The sequence below is a fragment of the Pongo pygmaeus genome, chromosome 12, assembly GCF_028885625.2.
Source record: "Pongo pygmaeus isolate AG05252 chromosome 12, NHGRI_mPonPyg2-v2.0_pri, whole genome shotgun sequence".
Classification (NCBI taxonomy): Eukaryota; Metazoa; Chordata; class Mammalia; order Primates; family Hominidae; genus Pongo; species Pongo pygmaeus.
The window spans coordinates 130485239-130504617 of record NC_072385.2 but is presented as its reverse complement, the minus strand read 5'-3'; the positions used below and the strand labels follow the sequence as shown (position 1 = coordinate 130504617).

The 19379-nt window shown below is 51.1% G+C and overlaps 1 protein-coding gene across 4 annotated transcripts in view; it reads left to right on the top strand.

Annotated features, from left to right (window-relative positions):
- Positions 1-7782: 7782 nt before the first annotated feature.
- COLEC11 (collectin subfamily member 11) overlaps positions 7783-19379 on the top strand; it is a 46732-nt gene continuing 35135 nt past the window's right edge. For 3 of the 4 annotated variants that reach the window (XM_054475462.2, XM_063649003.1, XM_063649001.1), the window contains exons 1-2: positions 8066-8220; positions 18209-18364. In XM_054475462.2, the coding sequence (XP_054331437.1) occupies positions 18235-18364 (130 nt within the window). In that variant the 5' untranslated portion in view covers positions 8066-8220; positions 18209-18234. Of the gene's footprint in view, positions 7802-8065; positions 8221-18208; positions 18365-19379 lie in introns of those variants that run through there. The other variant, XM_054475459.2, reaches the window with a different exon arrangement.

Below are 19379 nucleotides of genomic sequence, written 5' to 3'. Positions count from 1 at the left end.
TGAGTCTGAGGGTCCCTCTAATTCTAAAAGACACTGACTTTAAGTTATACAAGTTTAAAGAATCAGTAAATATAGACAAGTTCTCAGAGTATTTGTCACTTAGTAAAGATGAATGAATGTGTTTTCCTCTCCTTGAAAACCAAACCAGTTACAGATTTTATTTTTTTAAGACAAGAGTCTTGCTCTGTCACCCGGGCTGGAATGCAGAGGTGTGATCATGGCTCAGTGCAGCCTCAAACTCCCCAGCTCAAGCGATCCTCCTGCCTCAGCCTCCTGAGTAGCTGGTACTATAGGCGCACGCCCAGCTAATTAAAAAAAAATTTTTTTTGTAAAGATGGGGGTCTTGCTAGGTTGCCCAGGCTGATTTTGAACTCCTGGGTTCAAGTGAGCCTCCCTCCTTGGCCTCCCAAAGTGCTGGAATTACAGGCATGAGCCAGCATGCGTGGCCTGGGGTTAACTTGATTTTCAGTTTTAAGGCCTGTGCTGGAGCAGGAGTGTCTAGTGTGGCAGACAGTTGGGGGTGAGTAGGATGGTGTTTGGGGACACCAGAACAGCTCCTGTGTCTTCACTGAGTGTCAGTCCATGTGGGTCAGGCACCGGGGTAGATTCTTGAAGGATTAGCTCAAATCCTTACAAGGACCCTGGGAGGTAGGCAGTGGTTTCCAATGCTTGGGAAGTTTTAAAAACGAGGACACTAAGGTCCCACCAGCAGCGTATCTCATCGGCAGCTTTAGGGTGGGGCCCAGCCATGTGTTTTAAGAAGTTTTCCAGTCGATTCTGCTGCAGGCATAAGTTTGAGGACCTCTGATAGTTGACTCCCTAATAGTCTCTGATGATACAGTGGTGGGGCCCCGCTCTCATGCGCCCAGGCAGGGAGGCTGTGATCCGGATCTCATGCCTGTGCTCCTGGATCTCATGCCTGTGCTCCTGGACAGCTGTGCGCTGCCGGACTGGCACGGTCAGAGGGAAGTGCTGGGGAGAAGACGGAGGCGCAGCCCCACACTGCTGAGGCAGGAGGCCAGCGGGGCTCCGCTCTATCAGGGAACTTAAGGACGGGGAGAGGTGGCTGCTGTTAACGTCCTCATGGGCAATGTCCCAGAGATTTGGCAGCATGCACTGTGTGACCCCAGTGAGAATTCTCATCCAGAGACAAGCAGGGTTTTCATCCGGCTCCTGCTGTCCAGATTTCTGAGTTATCTCTGAGAAATGTAAATACGATTTGGGATTTGCGCCAGAGTCTTTTCCTGGCCCCCTGGCATGGACCCGCTCCATGAGAGGGTCAAGGTTCACGAGGCAAAAGGCTGTTCCCAGCAGCCACAACTTAAAACACTTTCAAGAAAAAGCTGCAGGGAGGAGAGGAAAAAGGAGGAGGGGAAGGCCTCCTGGCCCTTCTGTTCCCAGTGCAGGTGTGAACACGGTTTATAGTCTAACTGTGCTTCCAATATAGTGTACTCGAAATAGGAAGTTAAATGATCACTTATTTATGTAACTGAGAGTAATTATCAGTTTATTGGCATTTTTTTTTTAAGCCCTTAACGTTTCAGGAACACAAAAACAAATGGAAAACACCCACATCAGCTGTGAAAAAGAAGCCGGGCAGTTGGGTCTTGGGAGGGTTCTGTGGGCCTTGCTGGCTTGCTCAGTGACAAGTGCAGCTTTAGTTCGACGGGCCCAGACTCCGACTGGCAAGTTCTTTGTGAACTGTGATCTTGGGCAAGGTCTCTCATTCTTGAACTCTGAAACAGGGGTGATAACTCCTTGCTTTGAGGGTAGCTGTGAGGCCTCCATTAGTGAGTGGTTGTGAATGATCCTAGTTGGCACCGGGTTCTACACATGGTTCCGTTCTCTTCACCCCAGTTTGCATCCTGCAAGGGCAGAGGGGATGGCTGCCCAAAGGACATGATGTGATGGGCCTGGCCTGGGACACTGTGCTCCGCACCCCACTTCAGACAATAGAGGCAGATTCACCATGAGGCCAATAAAGATCCGGCTGGAGAGGCCTTAGCATTGAGTTCTGTGGTCATATATTTTTATAAAATTAGCACAAATAAAATATTAAGCACAATGGGCCGGGAGCAGTGGCTCACGCCTGTAATCCCACCACTTTGGGAGGCCGAGGCGGGCGGATCACGAGGTCAGGAGATCGAGACCATCCTGGCTAACATGGTGAAACCCCGTCTCTACTAAAAATACAAAAAATTAGCTGGGCGTGGTGGCGGGTGCCTGTAGTCGCAGCTACTTGGGAGGCTGAGGCAGGAGAATGACGTAAACCCAGGAGGCGGAGCTTGCAGAGAGCCGAGATCGCGCCGCTGCACTCCAGCCTGGGTGACAGAGCCAGACTCTGTCTCATAAAAAAAAAAAAAAAAAAAAAAAAGCACAATGAGTGAAGACCGCTGTCTGGTTCCTCCATCACAGCCTCCTGCTGAGTGGTGCTGATGCGGCCCAGGCATCTCTGCATCCCGCTGAGGGTTTCCCCACTTCGGCACTGTTAGCTTTTAGGGCTGAAGAGCTCTGTGCTGTGGGGCCATCCCATGCATTGTAGGATGTTTAGCAGCATCCCTGGCCTCTCCCACTAGAAGCCAGTACCATGTCCCCAGTTGTGACAACTAAAAATGTCTCCTGCACATTGTCAAATGTCCCTGAGCCCGAGGGGTGGGGAGAGCAAACTGAAGTTGAGTTGGGGTTATATTATTTTGGATTTTAGCTGGATATGCTCGGTGATTCACGGTGTGGGAGGAGGTCATGAGCTACAAATTGGTCAGCGGTGTGGTCATTTCAAAGACTAGGGTTACTCCACACAAAACAAACCAAAACCCAATCTTTGAGATGCCTGAAATCAAACACCGAGTATATGAAAGAAAACTGGTAGAGGTTTCCCCAGACCTGACAACCATCCAAAAAGTGTTCATGGTGTCACTGATAAAGGCTTGTGGAGCTGAAGTAAACTGTTTTGAAGCTACCAATAAGAAGACGTTTAAATAACCATGCAAGATAGAGCAAATACTGAGTCATCTTCTGTTCTCTTTATAGAAATTTGTGTTCGTGGGAGCAGGCAATGAAAGAATATACAGCCAAACAATATAGAAACATAAGGGCTAGGCCAGGTGCGGTGGCTCACACCTGTACTCCCAGCACTTTGGGAGGCTGAGGTGGGTGGATCATGAAGTCAGGAGATCAAGACCATCCTGGCTAACATGGTGAAACACTGTCTCTACTAAAATACAAAAAATTAGCCGGGTGTGGTGGCGGGTGCCTGTAGTCCCAGCTACTTGGGAGGCTGAGGCAGGAGAATCGCTTGAACCGAGGAGGCGGAGCTTGCAGTGAGCTGAGATTGCCCCACTGCACTCCAGCCTGGGCAACGGAGCGAGACTCCATCTCAAAAAAAAAAAACAAAAAAACCCCCCAAAAACCCCCCCAAAAAACATAAAAACATAAGGGCTGTCAGGCAGCTTTTTAAAAACTAAACTTTTATTAATATCTAGAGATAATTATAGGTTCACATGCAGTTGTAAGAAATGCTGTGTACTTAATTTCCCCAAGGACAGCACCTTGTGAAACTGCAGGACAGTCTCCCAGCCAGATACAGGGACGTGCCTCGCTGTAGTCACCACGGGGACCCCGCACGGCACCCTCCTACAGCACCCCCTTCCCTCTGCCCCGCTTCCTTCTGAATCCCTGGCAGCCGTGAATCTGTTCTCAGTTTCTGTAGTTTGGCCATTTCAAGAGTGTTGTATAAAGACAATCATACAGTAAGGAGCCTTTTGGGGCTGGTATTTTTCAGTGAGTAGAGTCCCTAGTTCCTACAAGGTGCTGCGTGGGTCGATGTTGGGTTCCTCTTTGTGACTGGGTCGTGTTCCATGGCAGGCATGTGCCACAGTCTGTTTAACCATTCACCTGTTGAAGGATGTCCAGGCTGATTCCTGCTTTTAGGTGTTACACATAAAGCTGCTGTAAACCTTGGTGTACAGCAAGCTTGTCTAACCCACAGCCCGGGGGCTGCACGTGGCCCAGGATGGCTTGAACATGGCCCTACACAAATTCGTAAGCTTTCTTAAAACATTGTGAGATGTTTTTGTATTTTTTTTTTTTTTTTTTTTTTTTTGCTCATCAGCTACTGTTAGTGTATTTTATGTGTGGCCCAAGGCAATTCTTCTTCCAATGTGGCCCAGGGAAGCCAAAAGACTGGACAGCCCTGGCGCGTGTGAACACAGCTTTCCACTCCTCTGGAATATTTCCTGGAGTGCAGCTGCTGGGTGGTAGTGTGGTTGTATGTTTAGTTTTTTGAGGCACTCCCAGACTTTTCCAGTGTGGCTGCACCATTTCTTTTTTCTTTCATTTTTTTTTTTTGAGACGGAGTCTCACTCTGTCATCCAGGCTGGAGTGCAGCGGTATGATCTCGGCTCACTGCAACCTCCACCTCCTGGGCTCAAGCGATTCTCCTGCCTCAGCCTCTGGAGTAGCTGGGACTACAGGCATGCGCCACCACAACTGGCTAATTTTTTATTTTTAGTAGAGATGGGGCTTCACCATGTTGGCCAGGATGGTCTCGATCTCTTGACCTCGTGATCCGCCCGCCTCGGCCTCCCAGAGTGCTGGGATCACAGGCCTGAGCCACCACACCCAGCTGGCTGCACCATTTCACATTGCCCCCTGTTTCCCCTCATGCCAGCATCTGGTGTTGGGATTTTGTTTCAGCCACCTTGATAGACATGTCGTGACAGTTCACTGTGGGTTTTGTTTGCATTTCTCTAATGGCTAATGGCGTTGAACATCTTTTCACGTGCTTATTTGCCGACTGTGTATCCTCTTTGGTGAAATGTCTTTTCATGTTTTTGCCCATTTTCTACTTGGGCAGTTTGTTATTTTCCTGTTAAGTTTGGAGAGTTCTTTCTGTATTCCCGACACTCTCCTTTGCTGGATTTGTGGCTGACAGACGCTTCCTCTGATCCTGTAGCTTGTCTTTCCATCTTCTTCACGGGGTCTTCTGTAGAGCAAAAGGTTTTAATTTTGGTGAAGTTCCATTGATCAGTTATTGCTTTTATAGATTGTACTTTGATGTTAGAATATCAAAGAATGATTTGCCTAGCCTTAGATCCTGAAGATTTTTCTTCTGTTTTTTCTAAAAGTTTTGTAAGTTTACATTTTACATTGAAGCCCATGATCTATTTTGAGATAGTTTTTGTATGAGGTGTGGGGCTTATATTGGGGTTCATCTTTTTTGCCTATGGACGTCCTATTGCTCCACACTGTTCATGGTACATGCTGTCTTCCCTCCACTGAATCGCTTTTGTACTTTTGTGAGAAAGCAGTTGAGTGTATTGGTGTAGATCTAGTTTCGGGTTCTCTGTTCTGTTCCATTGTATAATGTCTTAGAATTGGGTAGAATGAGTCCTCCTATTTTATTCTTTTTCAAAATTGTTTTAGCTATTCTAGTTCCTTTCTCTTTTCATATACATTTTAGAATAGCCTTGTCTATATCTATAAAAATTATTGTTACGATTTTGATAGAAATTGTGTTAAGCTTGTACTGTGTATTCACTTGGGGGAGAATTGATATTTTTACTCTGTTGAGTCTCCCAATCTATACTTTTTAATTTTTATTTTATTAATTTTGAAACAGGGTACCACTCTTGTCACCCAGGCTGGGGTGCAGTGGTGCGATCTCAGCTAACTGCAACATCCACCTCCCGGGCTCAAGTGATCCTTCCACCTCAGCCTCCTGAGTAGCTGGGACCATGCTACTATGCCCGGCTAATTTTTGTATTGTTTTTGTTAGAGACAGGGTTTCACCATGTTGCCGAAGCTGGTCCTGAACTCCTGGACTCAAGTGATCCTCCCACTTCAGCCCCGCAAAGTGCTGGGATTACAGGCATGAGCCACCGTGCTTGGCTGAGTCTCCTAATCTATAAAGACGATGTGTTTCTCTGTTTATTCAGATCTTTTTTGAGGTTTTCAGCAGCATTTTGTAGTTTTCAGCATGTAAGTTCTATATATGTTTTGTTAGATTTACACCTAAGTATTCCTTTTTTAAAGCAATTGTAAATGATATTATTTTGAATTTTGGTGTCTATGAGTTCATTGTTATTTTATAGAAATCTGCTTGGTTTTCATTGTTTATTTTTATTATTTTTTTGAGACAGAGTCTCGCTCTGTCACCCAGGCTGGAGTGCGATGGCACAACCTCAACTCACTGCACCCTCTGCCTCCCGGAGTCAAGCGATTCTCCTGCCTCAGCCTCCCGAGTAGCTGGGATTGCAGGCATGTACCACCATGCCCGGCTGATTTTTGTATTTTTGGTAGAGACGGGGTTTTGCCTTGTTGGCCAGGCTGGTCTCGAACTCCTGACCTCAGGTGATCCTCCCACCTTGGCCTCCCAAAGTGCTGGGATTACAAGTGTGAGCCACCACATCTGGCCTACTTGGTTTTTTAAATGTTTGCCTTGTATCCTGTCACCTGTTGCACTGATATAATAGTTTCCAGGAGCTCTTTTGTAGACTCTGGGATTTTCTAAGTAGACAACCATGTCATCTGCAACAAGGGACAGAGTTATTTTATTTTTCGAATCTACACACTGTTTTTTATTTCCTTTTCGTGCCCTGCTGGTGTGCCTAGAACTTTAGCACTGCATTGAGTAAGAGGTGACAGTGGACACCCTTGCTTTGTCTTGATCTCAGGAAGGAAACATTCCATTTTTGCCCATGAAGTATGATGTTAGCTGTGGCTTTGCCTTTAAAAGATGCTCTTTATCAAGTTGAGGGAGGTCCCCTGCACCTATTTTTCTGAGAGTTTTTATCATGAAAGGTGTTGGTTTATGCCAAATGCTGTTTCTACATCAGTCGATATACTCATGTGATTTTCTTTGTTAGCTTGTTAATGTGGTGGTTTTTATCAAAGGAGCTTTGAATATTGACATAGCCTCACATTCCTGGATGAAGCCCCATTTGGTCATAGTTTATAAATCTTTTTCTATATTGCTGAATTCTGTCTGTTAATATTTTATTAAGGATTTTCTCATCTATATTCATGAGGATTATTGGTCTATAGTTTTTTTGTGCTGTCTTTGTCTGGTTTTGGTATCAGGGTAATAATCAACTTTATCAAATGAGTTGGTAAATATTCCCTCCTCTTCCATTTTCTGGAAGAGGATGTGTAGAATTGCTGTTAATTTTTCTTTAAACATTTTGTAGACTCTCCTGTGAAACCATCTGGCCCTGAAATGTCTTTTTGGGGAGCGTTTAAATTGCAAGTTCAATTCCCTTCCTTGGTATAGGGCTGTCGGATTATCTGTTTCATGCTGGGCACGTTTTAGTTTGTGTTTTCAAGAAGCGGTTCACTTTGTCTAAGTCGTCGAATTTATGTATAACTTCAATAATATGTTTTAAATATAGAATCCATTATTTTTCCTGAATTTTATTATTTGTGTGGAATTCATCTGTTTTTACGTTTTTATTTTATGATTTTTCAGTCTAAATCAATATTCACCTTTGAACCTAGCTTCTTATGATTGTAATTTTATATGTATCGTTTTCTTAAAGAAGGTTCCTCTATCCCCCAAAACATGCAAGATTCAGGCTGCACAGAAGCTGGGTCTGTCCAGCCCCTCACTAACATTTGTTTCTGGCATTAAATGAAACTTGCCTTTAAATGAAACTTAAATGCGTGGAGTGAGTTTCCAGACTCACGTGGGGCCAGGTCTCCACAGGCCGTGGTCAAGCTCTTGCTGACTTTTGAAGCAAAATCCCATATGAACAAAGGAAAGGAGATCAGTCAGCTGCCCTCGTTTCTGTCTGATTGGTGCCAGGTGATGAGCGTCCCTCCTCTTTATGCTCTTCTGAATTTCCACAGTAGTCATGCTTATTTTTTCAAAAAACGAAAAGAAAGCCAAAAAAGAAATAAAATCGGGGTGTTCGGGTTGGAGAGTTAGCAGGGGCATCTCCAGGAGGGTCCTGCCCCCCACCCCAAAGCCGGCCTCAGGGAGTTCCAGGCGTTCCCACACTCCCCGGGCAGGGCCGTGGACGCAGCGCAGACAGGAAGCCGCCCGAGATAACGCTGCGGCCGGGCGGCCTGATTTGCTGGGCTGTCTGCTGGCCCGGGCCGAGGCTTCTCCCCGCGCCTGGGACTGCGGCCGCCTCTCTAAATAGCAGCCATGAGGCGCCTGGGGGCAGTGTCCTCGCGGGCCAGCGGCGGGCAGGACGCCCCGTTCGCCTAGCGCGTGCTCAGGTAGGAGACTCTGCCCGGGGCTGCCGCTGAGGGTTTGACGGGGGCTAAGACAGTGGAGAGGGGAGGCAGGCAGCGTTCCAAACGGGGCGCGAGGTGGGCTCCCGCTGAGCGAGGAGGGTGGGAATCTGTCCCTAGATCCGGGCGAAAGATTGAGTCTCAATAAATCTGGCACCAGAGTTCCGAAGTTTGATGAGATCACGGCGGAAATTCATGGAGCCTATTGACGAGATGGGATCAGACCCATGAGAGTTGCTGGATGATGGAGTCACCCTCTTGGGTGGCAGATTTCAAAGAGTCCAAGACCCAGAGGGCGAAGCAGTCTTTGCTAATTCCAAACCGCAGTGCAGTACCTGGTCTCACAACCTGACGATCGTTCCTGAGCCTGAGCAGCGTCTGAGGGGCCAGGCGGGCAGCAGCCACGACTGCCCCCAGGGACCAGTGGCTCTGTGTTGGGCTCAGGAACGGGGATCAGAGAGGTGGGGGAAAGGTGGGCCTTGCGTTGGCAACTTTCAAGGGAGAGACTTTGAGTTCAGATGGGGTCATCTAAAACCAAGTGGGGTCATCTTGTCTCCAAAATTGGAAAGGAGGAAAGTTTCCTAGGGCCGCCGCCTCCTACCTGGATGCCTTGCGCTAGGAACTGGTGGTCTTTTTAGAGCTGAGGTGATGTGGTCGTTCTCAATTTAAAGATGAACGTTTAAAGCCATCGCACGTGCATAGCTGGAATTTTGGTTTGATGGGAAGCACTTTGCCTGTAGTACGCAGAGCACTGCCCCAATCTTTCACAGCTATTCGATTTTCTTTACAATTTTGAAAAATCCATGTACTGGAGAAGAAAGCACACCGGTAATGTGCTGAACGCTGGGGGAAGATAAGAGAGGAGAGGTCCCTTCTTACTCTGTGCTCTTGGTAAGAAGCTAAGAGGAGCCTGTGCTGTTGTGGGGTGGAATCCAGGCTGCCCCAGAAGGTGCTCTGTCACTGTAGGGAGGGAAACACCGAGGTGGGGCTGGAGCAGTCGCCAGTGAGAGGAGCCTCCTCATGCTTCAGGCATGTGGTTCTTAGGAGGTATTTGTGGTGCCTGTAAGATGCTGGGCCTTGCTGTAGATACTTAATGAAAGAGTAAAATAGCATGTTTGGCAACTGAAGCCATGATTTTTTCTCATTGTCTATTTCATTTTTTTTGAGATGGAGTCTGGCTCTGTCGCCCAGGCTGGAGTGCAATGGCACAAACTTGGCTCACTGCAACCTCCACCTCCCAGGTTCAAGCGATTCTCCTACCTCAGCCTCCTGAGTAGCTGGGATTACAGGTGTGCATCATGGCACCCGGCTAATTTTTGTATTTTTTAGTGGAGAGGGGGGTTTCACCATGTTGGCCAGGCTGGTCTCGAACTCCTAACCAGGTGATCCACCCACCTTGGCCTCCCAAAATGCTAGGATTATAGGCATGAGCCACCGGGCCTGGCCCCATTGTTTATTTCATTCGTAACATGTATTTCCTCTCAGGATTCCATGTTTAACCCCCTCTCTCCTGCTTGTCAAGTCTGCCCCTTCCATTGATAGGAGGGCCCTAAGCATCTTGGGCCCTGGCTGGGAGATAAGGATGTTGTTCTTAAAGAGGTCCTGGGGGTAGCTGTGGCTTCTCCGTTTACAAAATGGAATTCCTCTTCTAAGAAGGCAGTCAGAGGGTGAGACCTCTGGGAAGCAGAGACTCCTTCGGGGGCCTGGGTGCCCTCACCCTGTGCCTACCTGCCCTGGTTCCTGCTGTGCGTCTGAGAGTGCCCCGATGCAGGGCCTTTGCCTCCTCTGTGCCCATAGGCCTAGCTGGGGCCTGTCGTGGGAAAGTGGACAGAAACTCTGTGAATGGGCAGCGGGGTCAGTGAATGTGTGGAGCGAGTGAAGGCACGAGAAATCCCGGCCTGGGCTGTTCCGGGATCAGCAGATGAATGCGAGTGAAGGCACGAGAAATCCCACCTGGGCTGCTCCGGGGTCAGTGAATGAGTGGAGCGAGTGAAGGCACGAGAGTCCCGCCGGCGCTGCTCCGGGCTCAGTGAATGAGTGGAGCGAAGGCATGAGAAATCTTGCCTGAGCTGCTCCGGGATCAGCGGATGAGTGTGAGTGAAATCCCGCATGAGAAATCCCGCCTGAGCTGCTCTGGGTTTCTCCACTCACTACTCACCCCTTTTCTTGGGAGATGGAGTCTGATCTTTGTTGAAGCCACTCTTGGGACATCTGCGGAGTGAGGGCAGTAAAAGCGTTGCTGAACACCTGGTTATACCTGAACAGAATCATTTCTAGCTAGAGAGGAAGTTCCCATGTCAGCCTTTGATTCCTGAGACATTAAAAAAAAAAAAAATCTAAACCCAGTTTGCATCCAACAAACTCTGAGAAGTGAGGTTCGACTTGCGCACTGAGTGGGTGGGGAGCAAGAGTTTATTACTGCTTTCAGAAGCCACATACCAGAAGGAGCCAAAATACTGCTGCTCAGGCAGCAGCCGGGGAGACTATGGTTATGAGCCCAGTGGACCAGTACGTCTGGCTACAAACCTCGTGGTGCCCCTTGTTTTGACAGTATTTTTGTATTTTTTGTTTTTATTTATTTCATTTTTTTGAGACTGAGTCTCACTCTATTGCTCAGGCTAGAGGGCAGTGCTGTGATCTTGGCTCACTGCAACCTCCACCTCCTGAGTTCAAGTGATTCTCCTGCCTCAGCCTCCCGAGTCGCTGGAATTCCAGGCACCATGCCCAGCTAATTTTTGTATTTTTAGTAGAGACAGGGTTTCACCATGTTGGCTAGGCTGGTCTCGAACTCCTGACCTCAGGTGATCCACCCGCCTCGGTCTCCCAAAGTGGTGGGATTACAAACGTGAGCCACTGTGCTTGGCCAATTTCAACATTATTAGGAATTTCAGGACAATGACAGCAGGGCAGTAACCCATGTCTGCAAACTGCCTGCCCTGGAAATACTGCGTAGACATTAGATATAATAAAGATTTGGAAACACGGAAACACCACGAGGAGAAGAGCAGAAGGCTCTATTTGAGATGCAATTGTGAACTTTCGTTCTGTTGTTTGTTCCTTTATTTACTCATTCATTTGTTCACTCAGTTTGGTGCCTGCTAAAATGCAGGCTTCTGCGTGCCCAGAGACCTTTACGAAGCTGTAGCTTGCACAGATCACTCGCACGTGGACCCAAGCCTTCAGGGAACAAGGAAGGTGGGGGGAGTGAAGTCAGCTGGTGGGGTCCTGGCTTTCCGCTTTTCAGTTGCCCTTGTTGTTCTAATATTCGCGTGAGCACAGGGGAGCAGGGTGTGGGTCTCTACAGGGGAGCAGCAGGTGTGGGGTGTGGCGAGGAGGTTGGAGGCGGGCCGTGGGTGGGTGAGGGTGTGGAGAGGAGACTGGAGGCAGGCGGTGGGTGAGGGGTGTGGAGAGGAGGCTGCAAGCGGGCTGTGGGTGTGGGGTGTGGAGAGGAGGCTGCAGGTGGGCCGTGGATGAGGGTGTGAAGAGGAGGCTGGAGACAGACTGTGCGTGCGGGGTACGGAGAGGAGGCTGCAGGCGGGCTGTGGGTGCAGGGTGCGGAGAGGAGGCTGGAGGCGGGCTGTGGGTGCGGGGTGTGGAGAGGAGGCTGGAGGCGGGCTGTGGGTGAGGGGTGTGGAGAGGAGGCTGGAGGCGGGCTGTGGGTGAGGGGTGTGGAGAGGAGGCTGGAGGCGGGCTGTGGGTGTGGGGTGTGGAGAGGAGGCTGCAGGCGGGCTGTGGGTGCGGGGTGTGGAGAGGAGGCTGCAGGCGGGCTGTGGGTGCGGGGTGTGGAGAGGAGGCTGCAGGCGGGCTGTGGGTGAGGGGTGTGGAGAGGAGGCTGCAGGCGGGCTGTGGGTGAGGGGTGTGGAGAGGAGGCTGGAGGCGGGCTGTGGGTGAGGGGTGTGGAGAGGAGGCTGGAGGCGGGCTGTGGGTGAGGGGTGTGGAGAGGAGGCTGGAGGCGGGCTGTGGGTGCGGGGTGTGGAGAGGAGGCTGGAGGCGGGCTGTGGGTGAGGGGTGTGGAGAGGAGGCTGGAGGCGGGCTGTGGGTGAGGGGTGTGGAGAGGAGGCTGGAGGCGGGCTGTGGGTGAGGGGTGTGGAGAGGAGGCTGGAGGCGGGCTGTGGGTGAGGGGTGTGGAGAGGAGGCTGGAGGCGGGCTGTGGGTGAGGGGTGTGGAGAGGAGGCTGGAGGCGGGCTGTGGGTGAGGGGTGTGGAGAGGAGGCTGGAGGCGGGCTGTGGGTGAGGGGTGTGGAGAGGAGGCTGGAGGCGGGCTGTGGGTGAGGGGTGTGGAGAGGAGGCTGGAGGCGGGCTGTGGGTGAGGGGTGTAGAGAGGAGGCTGGAGGCGGGCTGTGGGTGAGGGGTGTGGAGAGGAGGCTGGAGGCGGGCTGTGGGTGCAGGGTGTGGAGAGGAGGCTGGAGGTGGGCTGTGGGTGCGGGGTGTGGAGAGGAGGCTGGAGGCGGAGTGCCCAGCTGCACGGCCTGGTGGTGGAGTTGGGGCCGATTGTTCAACTCTCCATATTGCATTGTCTTTAGAGTAAGGAACTGTAATAATGTACAAGGTTGTTTTGGGAATTAAATCAGATATGTGTCCACATTTGATATACAATGTATATTGGCTCCTTGTTCTCTCCATCAAAAACCTATTTTTAAAAATCCCTTACATCATGACTGAAGGAGGAAGGTGAGCCCTTCCTTTGAGGTGTGGGGAGAGGGTAATCGGGCAGAAAGAGGAAAGCAGCCAACAGTGCTGGGAAGCCCTGGATTTCAGTCCCACCCTCACCACACACTGGCTACGCAATGCTGGGAAGCGTTCTTAATTTTTCTTTTCTTTGGCTTCCCCATCTGTGATGAGGGCCTGATGGTGCTGATCTCTGTGCAGTGTATGGGAGTTATTTTCCTCCAACTCAGTGGACATTCTGCACCCCTGTCCTTTACAAAGTCATTTCTGCAAGGGGCTCTGCAGAAAGAAGCCAGGTCCTCATTTGGTGCACGATGACCCACGCTGCAGGACGGCACTGAATGGAAACGGGTTTCCCTGTACCCATTCCATGGGAGAATTGACTGACGCAGAGGCACTGTGCGGGGGACAGGTGTCCTCAGATGAGGAACCCTGGCTTCCAGCCCTTTCCCTGAACTGGGAGCCCAGGCATGTGATCATAGTAGGATCAGGAGCTGCCATTCGATGAGCATTCACTATGTGCTACACTGGGTCATGGTGCCACACACATTAATTACCTCTGTTATCTCTTCAAACAGCCTATCTCCATATTAAGAGAAGGGCAGGGGCTTGCAAAGGGCATGTGGTGTGGCCAAGGTGCTGGTAAGTGGCTCAGCGGATTTGTAGCTGTCCCTCACCCACTGCTCTCAGGATGCCAAGTCCCAGGAGGTCTCTGGGCAGTGCCATGGCCCCTTCATGGCCCAGGGAGGCAAGCGCTGGCCTACCGGCCCCACAGTCACGAGGGTGAGCTCCACGCCACCAGCTGTGCCCTTCCTCTCCTAGCACCCGTCAGTGGCATGCAGTCTGCCTTAATAAGATTAGATAATCCATAAGCTACAACTATATAAAGTTGAGTATAAAGACACTGAAGACTATGGATACTGTGCTGTGATATCTTATAAAACTCAAAAGCGGCCAGGCACGGTGGCTCACGCCTATAATCCCAGCACTTTGGGAGGCCGAGGTGGGTGGATCATGAGGTCAGGAGATCAAGACCATCCTGGCTAACACGGTGAAACCCCTTTTCTACTAAAAATACACAAAATTAGCTAGGCATGGTGGCAGGCGCCCATAGTCCCAGCTACTTGTGAAGCTGAGGCAGAAGAATGGCGTGAATCCAGGAGGCGGAGCTTGCAGTGAGCTGAGATCGCGCCACTGCACTCCAGCCTGGGTGACAGTGAGATACTCCGTCTCAAAAAAAAAACAACTCAAAAGCAAGCAAGGCTGGGCACAGTGGCTCACACCTGTAATCCCAGAACCTTGGGAGGCAGAGACGGGCAGATCACTTCAGCCCAGGAGTTTTGAGACCAGCCTGGGCAACATGGTGAGCATCTGTCTCTACAAAAAAGACAAAAATTGGCCAGGCATGGTGGTACATGCCTGTAGTCTCAGCTACCAGGGAGGCTGAGGTGGGAGGATCCCCTGAGCCCAGGAAATTGAGGCTGCAGTGAGCCAAGATGGCACCACTGCACTCCAGTCCTGTCCCAAAACCAAAAACAAGCAAAACGTGACAGAATATGGTTTAAGAACGCATAACGTGTAGGAATGCTGCTTAAACCTCGCCAGAGGAGAAGTTCACATTGGGGATGGCGTCCCCCAGGGGAGGGCGCGTGGATGGGAGCAAGGCTGGGGTTTCGGGGCTGGCGAGGCACGTGCGCTCACCAGTGTCTGCTGTGTGGTTAGACCTCGTCATCGTGTAGTTGTATACATACATTAACTCCTAATGAACTAGAAAGTGAACATCAAAAATGACACCTCGAGGTATTAATAATTGTTGAAGCTGGGCAATGGGTACATGAAAGTTCATGGTACTTGTTTTGTGTGTATCCAACATTTTCCATCATAAATGTTAATAATGATGAGAGCCTCAGCAGGACAACGCCGGGCCCCATGATGGCTGCGTCACCGCACGGCATGGGGTGCTCCCATCCACGCCCCTTCTCAGCAGAGCCGGGCGAGCCCCCACTTTCCTCCTGGCCTTCCCACTCCTGTGCTTTGTGAAGTCATCTTTACTTCTGATTCCTCATGGGTTCTTGTAGGATGTTTGAATAAACGGGGGTGTGGGCAGTTTCTGAATTAACCCCTTTTTCCACCACCCTTCCCACAGGTGCAGGGGGCCCCGGAGTGGCGGGAGTGGAGCCGGGATTTGAGTAGGGCCTCCGTGGACAGGGTGGCGTGCGGACCATGTAGACCATCATGGTGTAGCCGAAGCTCATGGGTTTACTTTTTGTGACTTTGAGCTTTTTCTTTTTTCTTTTTTTTTTTTTTGAGACAGGGTCTCACTCTGACTGCCCAGGTTGGAGTGCAGTGGTGCAATCACGGCTCACTGCAGCCTCAACTTCCCCGGGCTCAGGTGATGCTCCCACTTCAGCCTCTCCAGTAGCTGGGACTACCGGTGCGTGTCACTACACCTGGCTAATTTTTTGTACAGATGGGTTTTAGCCATGTTGCCCAGGCTGGTCTCAAACTCCTGGACTCAAGCAATCTGCTGGCCTTGGCCTCCCAAAGTGCTGGGATTACAGGCGTGAGCCACTGTGACTTTGAGCTTTATAGTACCTTTTTTCCCCCGAGCCATTCTTGGACATCTGGGATGAGGGATGGCTTCAGCTTTAAGATCTGTAGGTTTTCACAGAGGTAGGATTTAAGTTCTGTCATCTTCAGCAAGTGAAGCTCTCCCACCCGCATGCCTAACCTCTGGCTCCGCCCTAACTCTAACCCTCTCTCCCTTCCCGCCCCGCCCCTTCATCAACCCTTGCCTCAGTGGAAATGGACATTTAACATGGAATGTTCCTGGCGGTAACGCTACCCGTCTCCACGTCATCTTTTTTATCTGTTACCATTAGAGGGGATTTTTTTCAGATTTGGGAGAAGGATTTCAAATGACTTCCCTTCGAGCTGCAGGGCTGTCTTGGGCATCTTGACCTCCACACATTTCTGGGAGAACTCCTCGTGCAGCAGGACGTCAGGTGGTAAAGGTGGGCTCTCGCCAGCCAGAGGCAGGGTCTCTGTAGACTCCATAGGGCCCTGGCTTTCGGGATCTGTCCGGACCACCTTCCCCTGGCTTTTGTAGCAGGGCTGTCAGGGGGCTGTTGATGTGGGAATCCCGCCACCACAGATGGCCTTTCTCTAGCAGCTAAGGTGACCTTCATTTTGGGCCTGAGAGGGCCAGCTGGCCTGGAATTGTGGGAGAGAAAATGCAGGGTGCCCTGACCCCCAAGCCTTGCAAACCAAACCATTGCTCCACCCACCGGGTCACATAGGAGTCTATAGGTGTCTCAGACTCGGAAAGTTGAACCCGAGCCCCTGACTTCACCTCACCTCCTCAGTTCTGTTTCTCAGCAGCTGGCTGCACTGTTCACCTGGCTACTCAGAACAAAAGCTTTTATCTTTGACTTCTCTCTGTCATTTCCCACATAATTGATCAGCAAAACCTGTCAGCTTTGCTTCCAGACTGCATCCCAGACCTCTGTCATCACCTCCACCCACGCGTGGGGTCCAGCTGCCGTCCTCGTCCACTGTGCTGTTGTGGTCACCCTGGCTTGGTCTCCTTGCTTCCATTGCTGTTCCCCTAAGTCCCGTCTCAAGAGCAGGGTGACCCTTTTGTAAAGTCTCTCCCTGATGCAGACCCTCTGTCTCATACAGAGCAACCCCCAAAGCTGCTGGGCGCCGGCTCCTGTCTCCCGCTCTCTGCTTCCTCTGTGTCCACCAGGCCAGCCCACCTCTCCCTGCACTGTCCGGCACGCACTGCCTCAAGGCTTTCTCTGAGCCGCCTTCACCCACCTGTCAGCGAGGCTTCCCTGGCAACCATCCTGAACAGCAGCGTGTGTCCCGGCCACTGTACTCTGCCTCACTCTTCCCCACGGCGCTTACCCCTGCCTTTGTCTGTCTCTGTCTGTCTGTCTCTTCCAATAGGAATAAAAACATAAATGTTCTTGCTCTACTCCTGGTGCCTAGAGCTGTGCCTGACATTTGGTTGGCATCCACAAATGTTTTTGAACGAATGATTAACCAAACGAAGGGCTGCCAGGAAGTATCTGGAAGCATGGCCTTTGGGATGGACAGATGCTCCTCTGGCATCGATGCTCTGCGGAGCCCCAGTCCCAGCTCTCCATGGCTCTTTATCAGCTGTGCTCTGGGGCTTCTGTCCGTACTCTGCCCTTCTGGCCTGTCCCTCTCTCCCCTACTGTCCCTTTCCCTCTGTTTCCTGGGCCTCTCCCTTCAAGTTTAGTAGTTTCCATTGCCCTCTTTGTTTTCCGAGTTTTATTTATTTATTATATTTTATTTTTTTGGGGGACAGAGTCTCGCTGTCATGCAGGCTGGAGTGTAGTGGCATGATCTCAGGTCACTGCAACTTCCACCTCCTGGGTTCAAGCAGTTCTCCTGCCTCAGCTTCCCAAGTAGCTGGGATTACAGGTGCCCACCATCACACCCGACTAATTTTTGTATTTTTAGAAGAGATGGGGTTTCACCATGCTGTTCAGGCTGGTCTTGAACTCCCGACCTTAGGTAATCTGCCCACCTCGGCCTCCCAAAGTGCTGGGATTACAGGTGTGAGCCACTGCGTCCGGCCTTGTTTTCCAAGTTTTAATGCCCTTCATGATGAAGAAACAAAGAGGTCAGCACATACCCGCCCCTTCTGGGATGGTCAGATGTCCATGACACCCCTCTTCCTGTGGGCTCGGCCCCCACCTCCCCAGGCACCTGGGTTCCTAAGGCCAGGGCTCCTCTCTTCTTACTGATCTCTCCGAGGAAGGCCAGGTGCCTGTCTCCTACCACCTAAGGAGATGTGGGGCGTGGATTCCTTGTCTGTGAATGGAGCCGCTAAGCTTGGGGCTCCTCAGGCGCCTTGGCTCTTTCCTTTAGCCATATCTCAGCTTCCCTCCACTGTGCCCAGCTCTGCAAAGGCTCCATGTCTGTGGCTGGCTATGCTGTGTGGAGACCCCTACTCCACTCTGTGTAGTAATCGTTTGTCCCAGAGATCAGATGGAACTCCTTGGGGTGGGCAAGCCGTAGGCCTTCATTCAAGGCTCACTGACCGGGGCTGGCATGCATTTGGTGCCTGGTGCTGACCCTGGGGCTGCTGTGGAAGCTTCTCAGTGGAGGCTCCTGATTGGTGCTTAAGTGAGTGAGACGCACCCGCCATGGGGGCCCAGACAGCCCTTCCAGGCACCAGGAGGGCTACACCCCTTGCCTCCGAGGCCTGCTCACTGTCACTGGCTACCCAGCTGTTGCAGTTCCCATCACTGTTTATTCCTTCCTCTGTGTAGGAGTTGGTGTCCTGCCTGCGCTCAGGATGAGGGGGGATCTGGCCCTGGCGGGCGTTCTAATCAGTCTGGCCTTCCTGTCACTGCTGCCATCTGGACATCCTCAGCCGGCTGGCGATGACGCCTGCTCTGTGCAGATCCTCGTTCCTGGCCTCAAAGGTAACCGCTCCCTGGACTCTGGGCTGCTGGGCAGTGGCCTCCGGGCCAGCTAAGAGACTCCCATGCAACTGGGCAGTTCCATGGAAAAGCACAAAGCCTGAGCAAATCTACTCATCCCATTGGGTCTCAGTTTCCCCATCTGGAAATCAAGGGCTGGGTGACATGATGTCTAAACTGTCTTCGGCCATGGAATTCCTAATTCTGAAGATAGCCATTTATTTGCAACTCAGCCCTCTCCAGGGGGACCTTGCTGGAAGGCACCTGGCTTTGCATCAGACCCTGCACACATGGCCTCGTGTGATCCTCCCCATGAGATGATCTCATGTGGACCATTTTACAGATAAGGAAATTTGAGGCTCAGAGAAAATTTGCAACTTGTGTAAGTTCCCAAAGTGTGCTTCTACATTGCTTCCTGAGAGCTCTTAATATTTTATTTTAAAAATTAAAAAATCCCTGGTGGTCTAGTGGTTAGCGGAAAAAAAAAGAAACAAACTTTTTTTTTTTTCTTGTTGCTTTGTCTGTAATCTGCTCCCGGATAGAGATAGTTCTGCAGGTCAGGCATGGGTGAGAAAGTCCCTGAGGCTGCGGTATCTGAAGCCTCCAGAGCAGCATCCTCAAGTAAGAAAATCACCAGCTTCTACAAAGCAGAGGCAACAGGTCCCCAAGCCTGGGGGAGCCCGGTGTGAAATGAAAATGTGGGCCCCTTGTTCAAAATTACAGAACCCAAGAAGGGACAGCAGAGTGTGTGCCAGTGTCGGGTGGCAAGGCCGGGGCTGTACCGGCCGCAGCAGAGTCCAGGCCGCTGGTGAGAGGCGTCACGTGGGTGCCGAGGAGGGGGAGGGGGAGTCACGTGGGTGCCGAGGAGGGGGAGGGGGAGTCACGTGGGTGTTGAGGAGGGCGAGGGGGCGTCACGTGGGTGCCAAGGAGGGGGAGTCACGTGGGTGCCGAGGAGGGGGAGGGGGAGTCACGTGGGTGCTGAGGAGGGGAAGGGCAGTCACGTGGGTGTTGAGGGCGA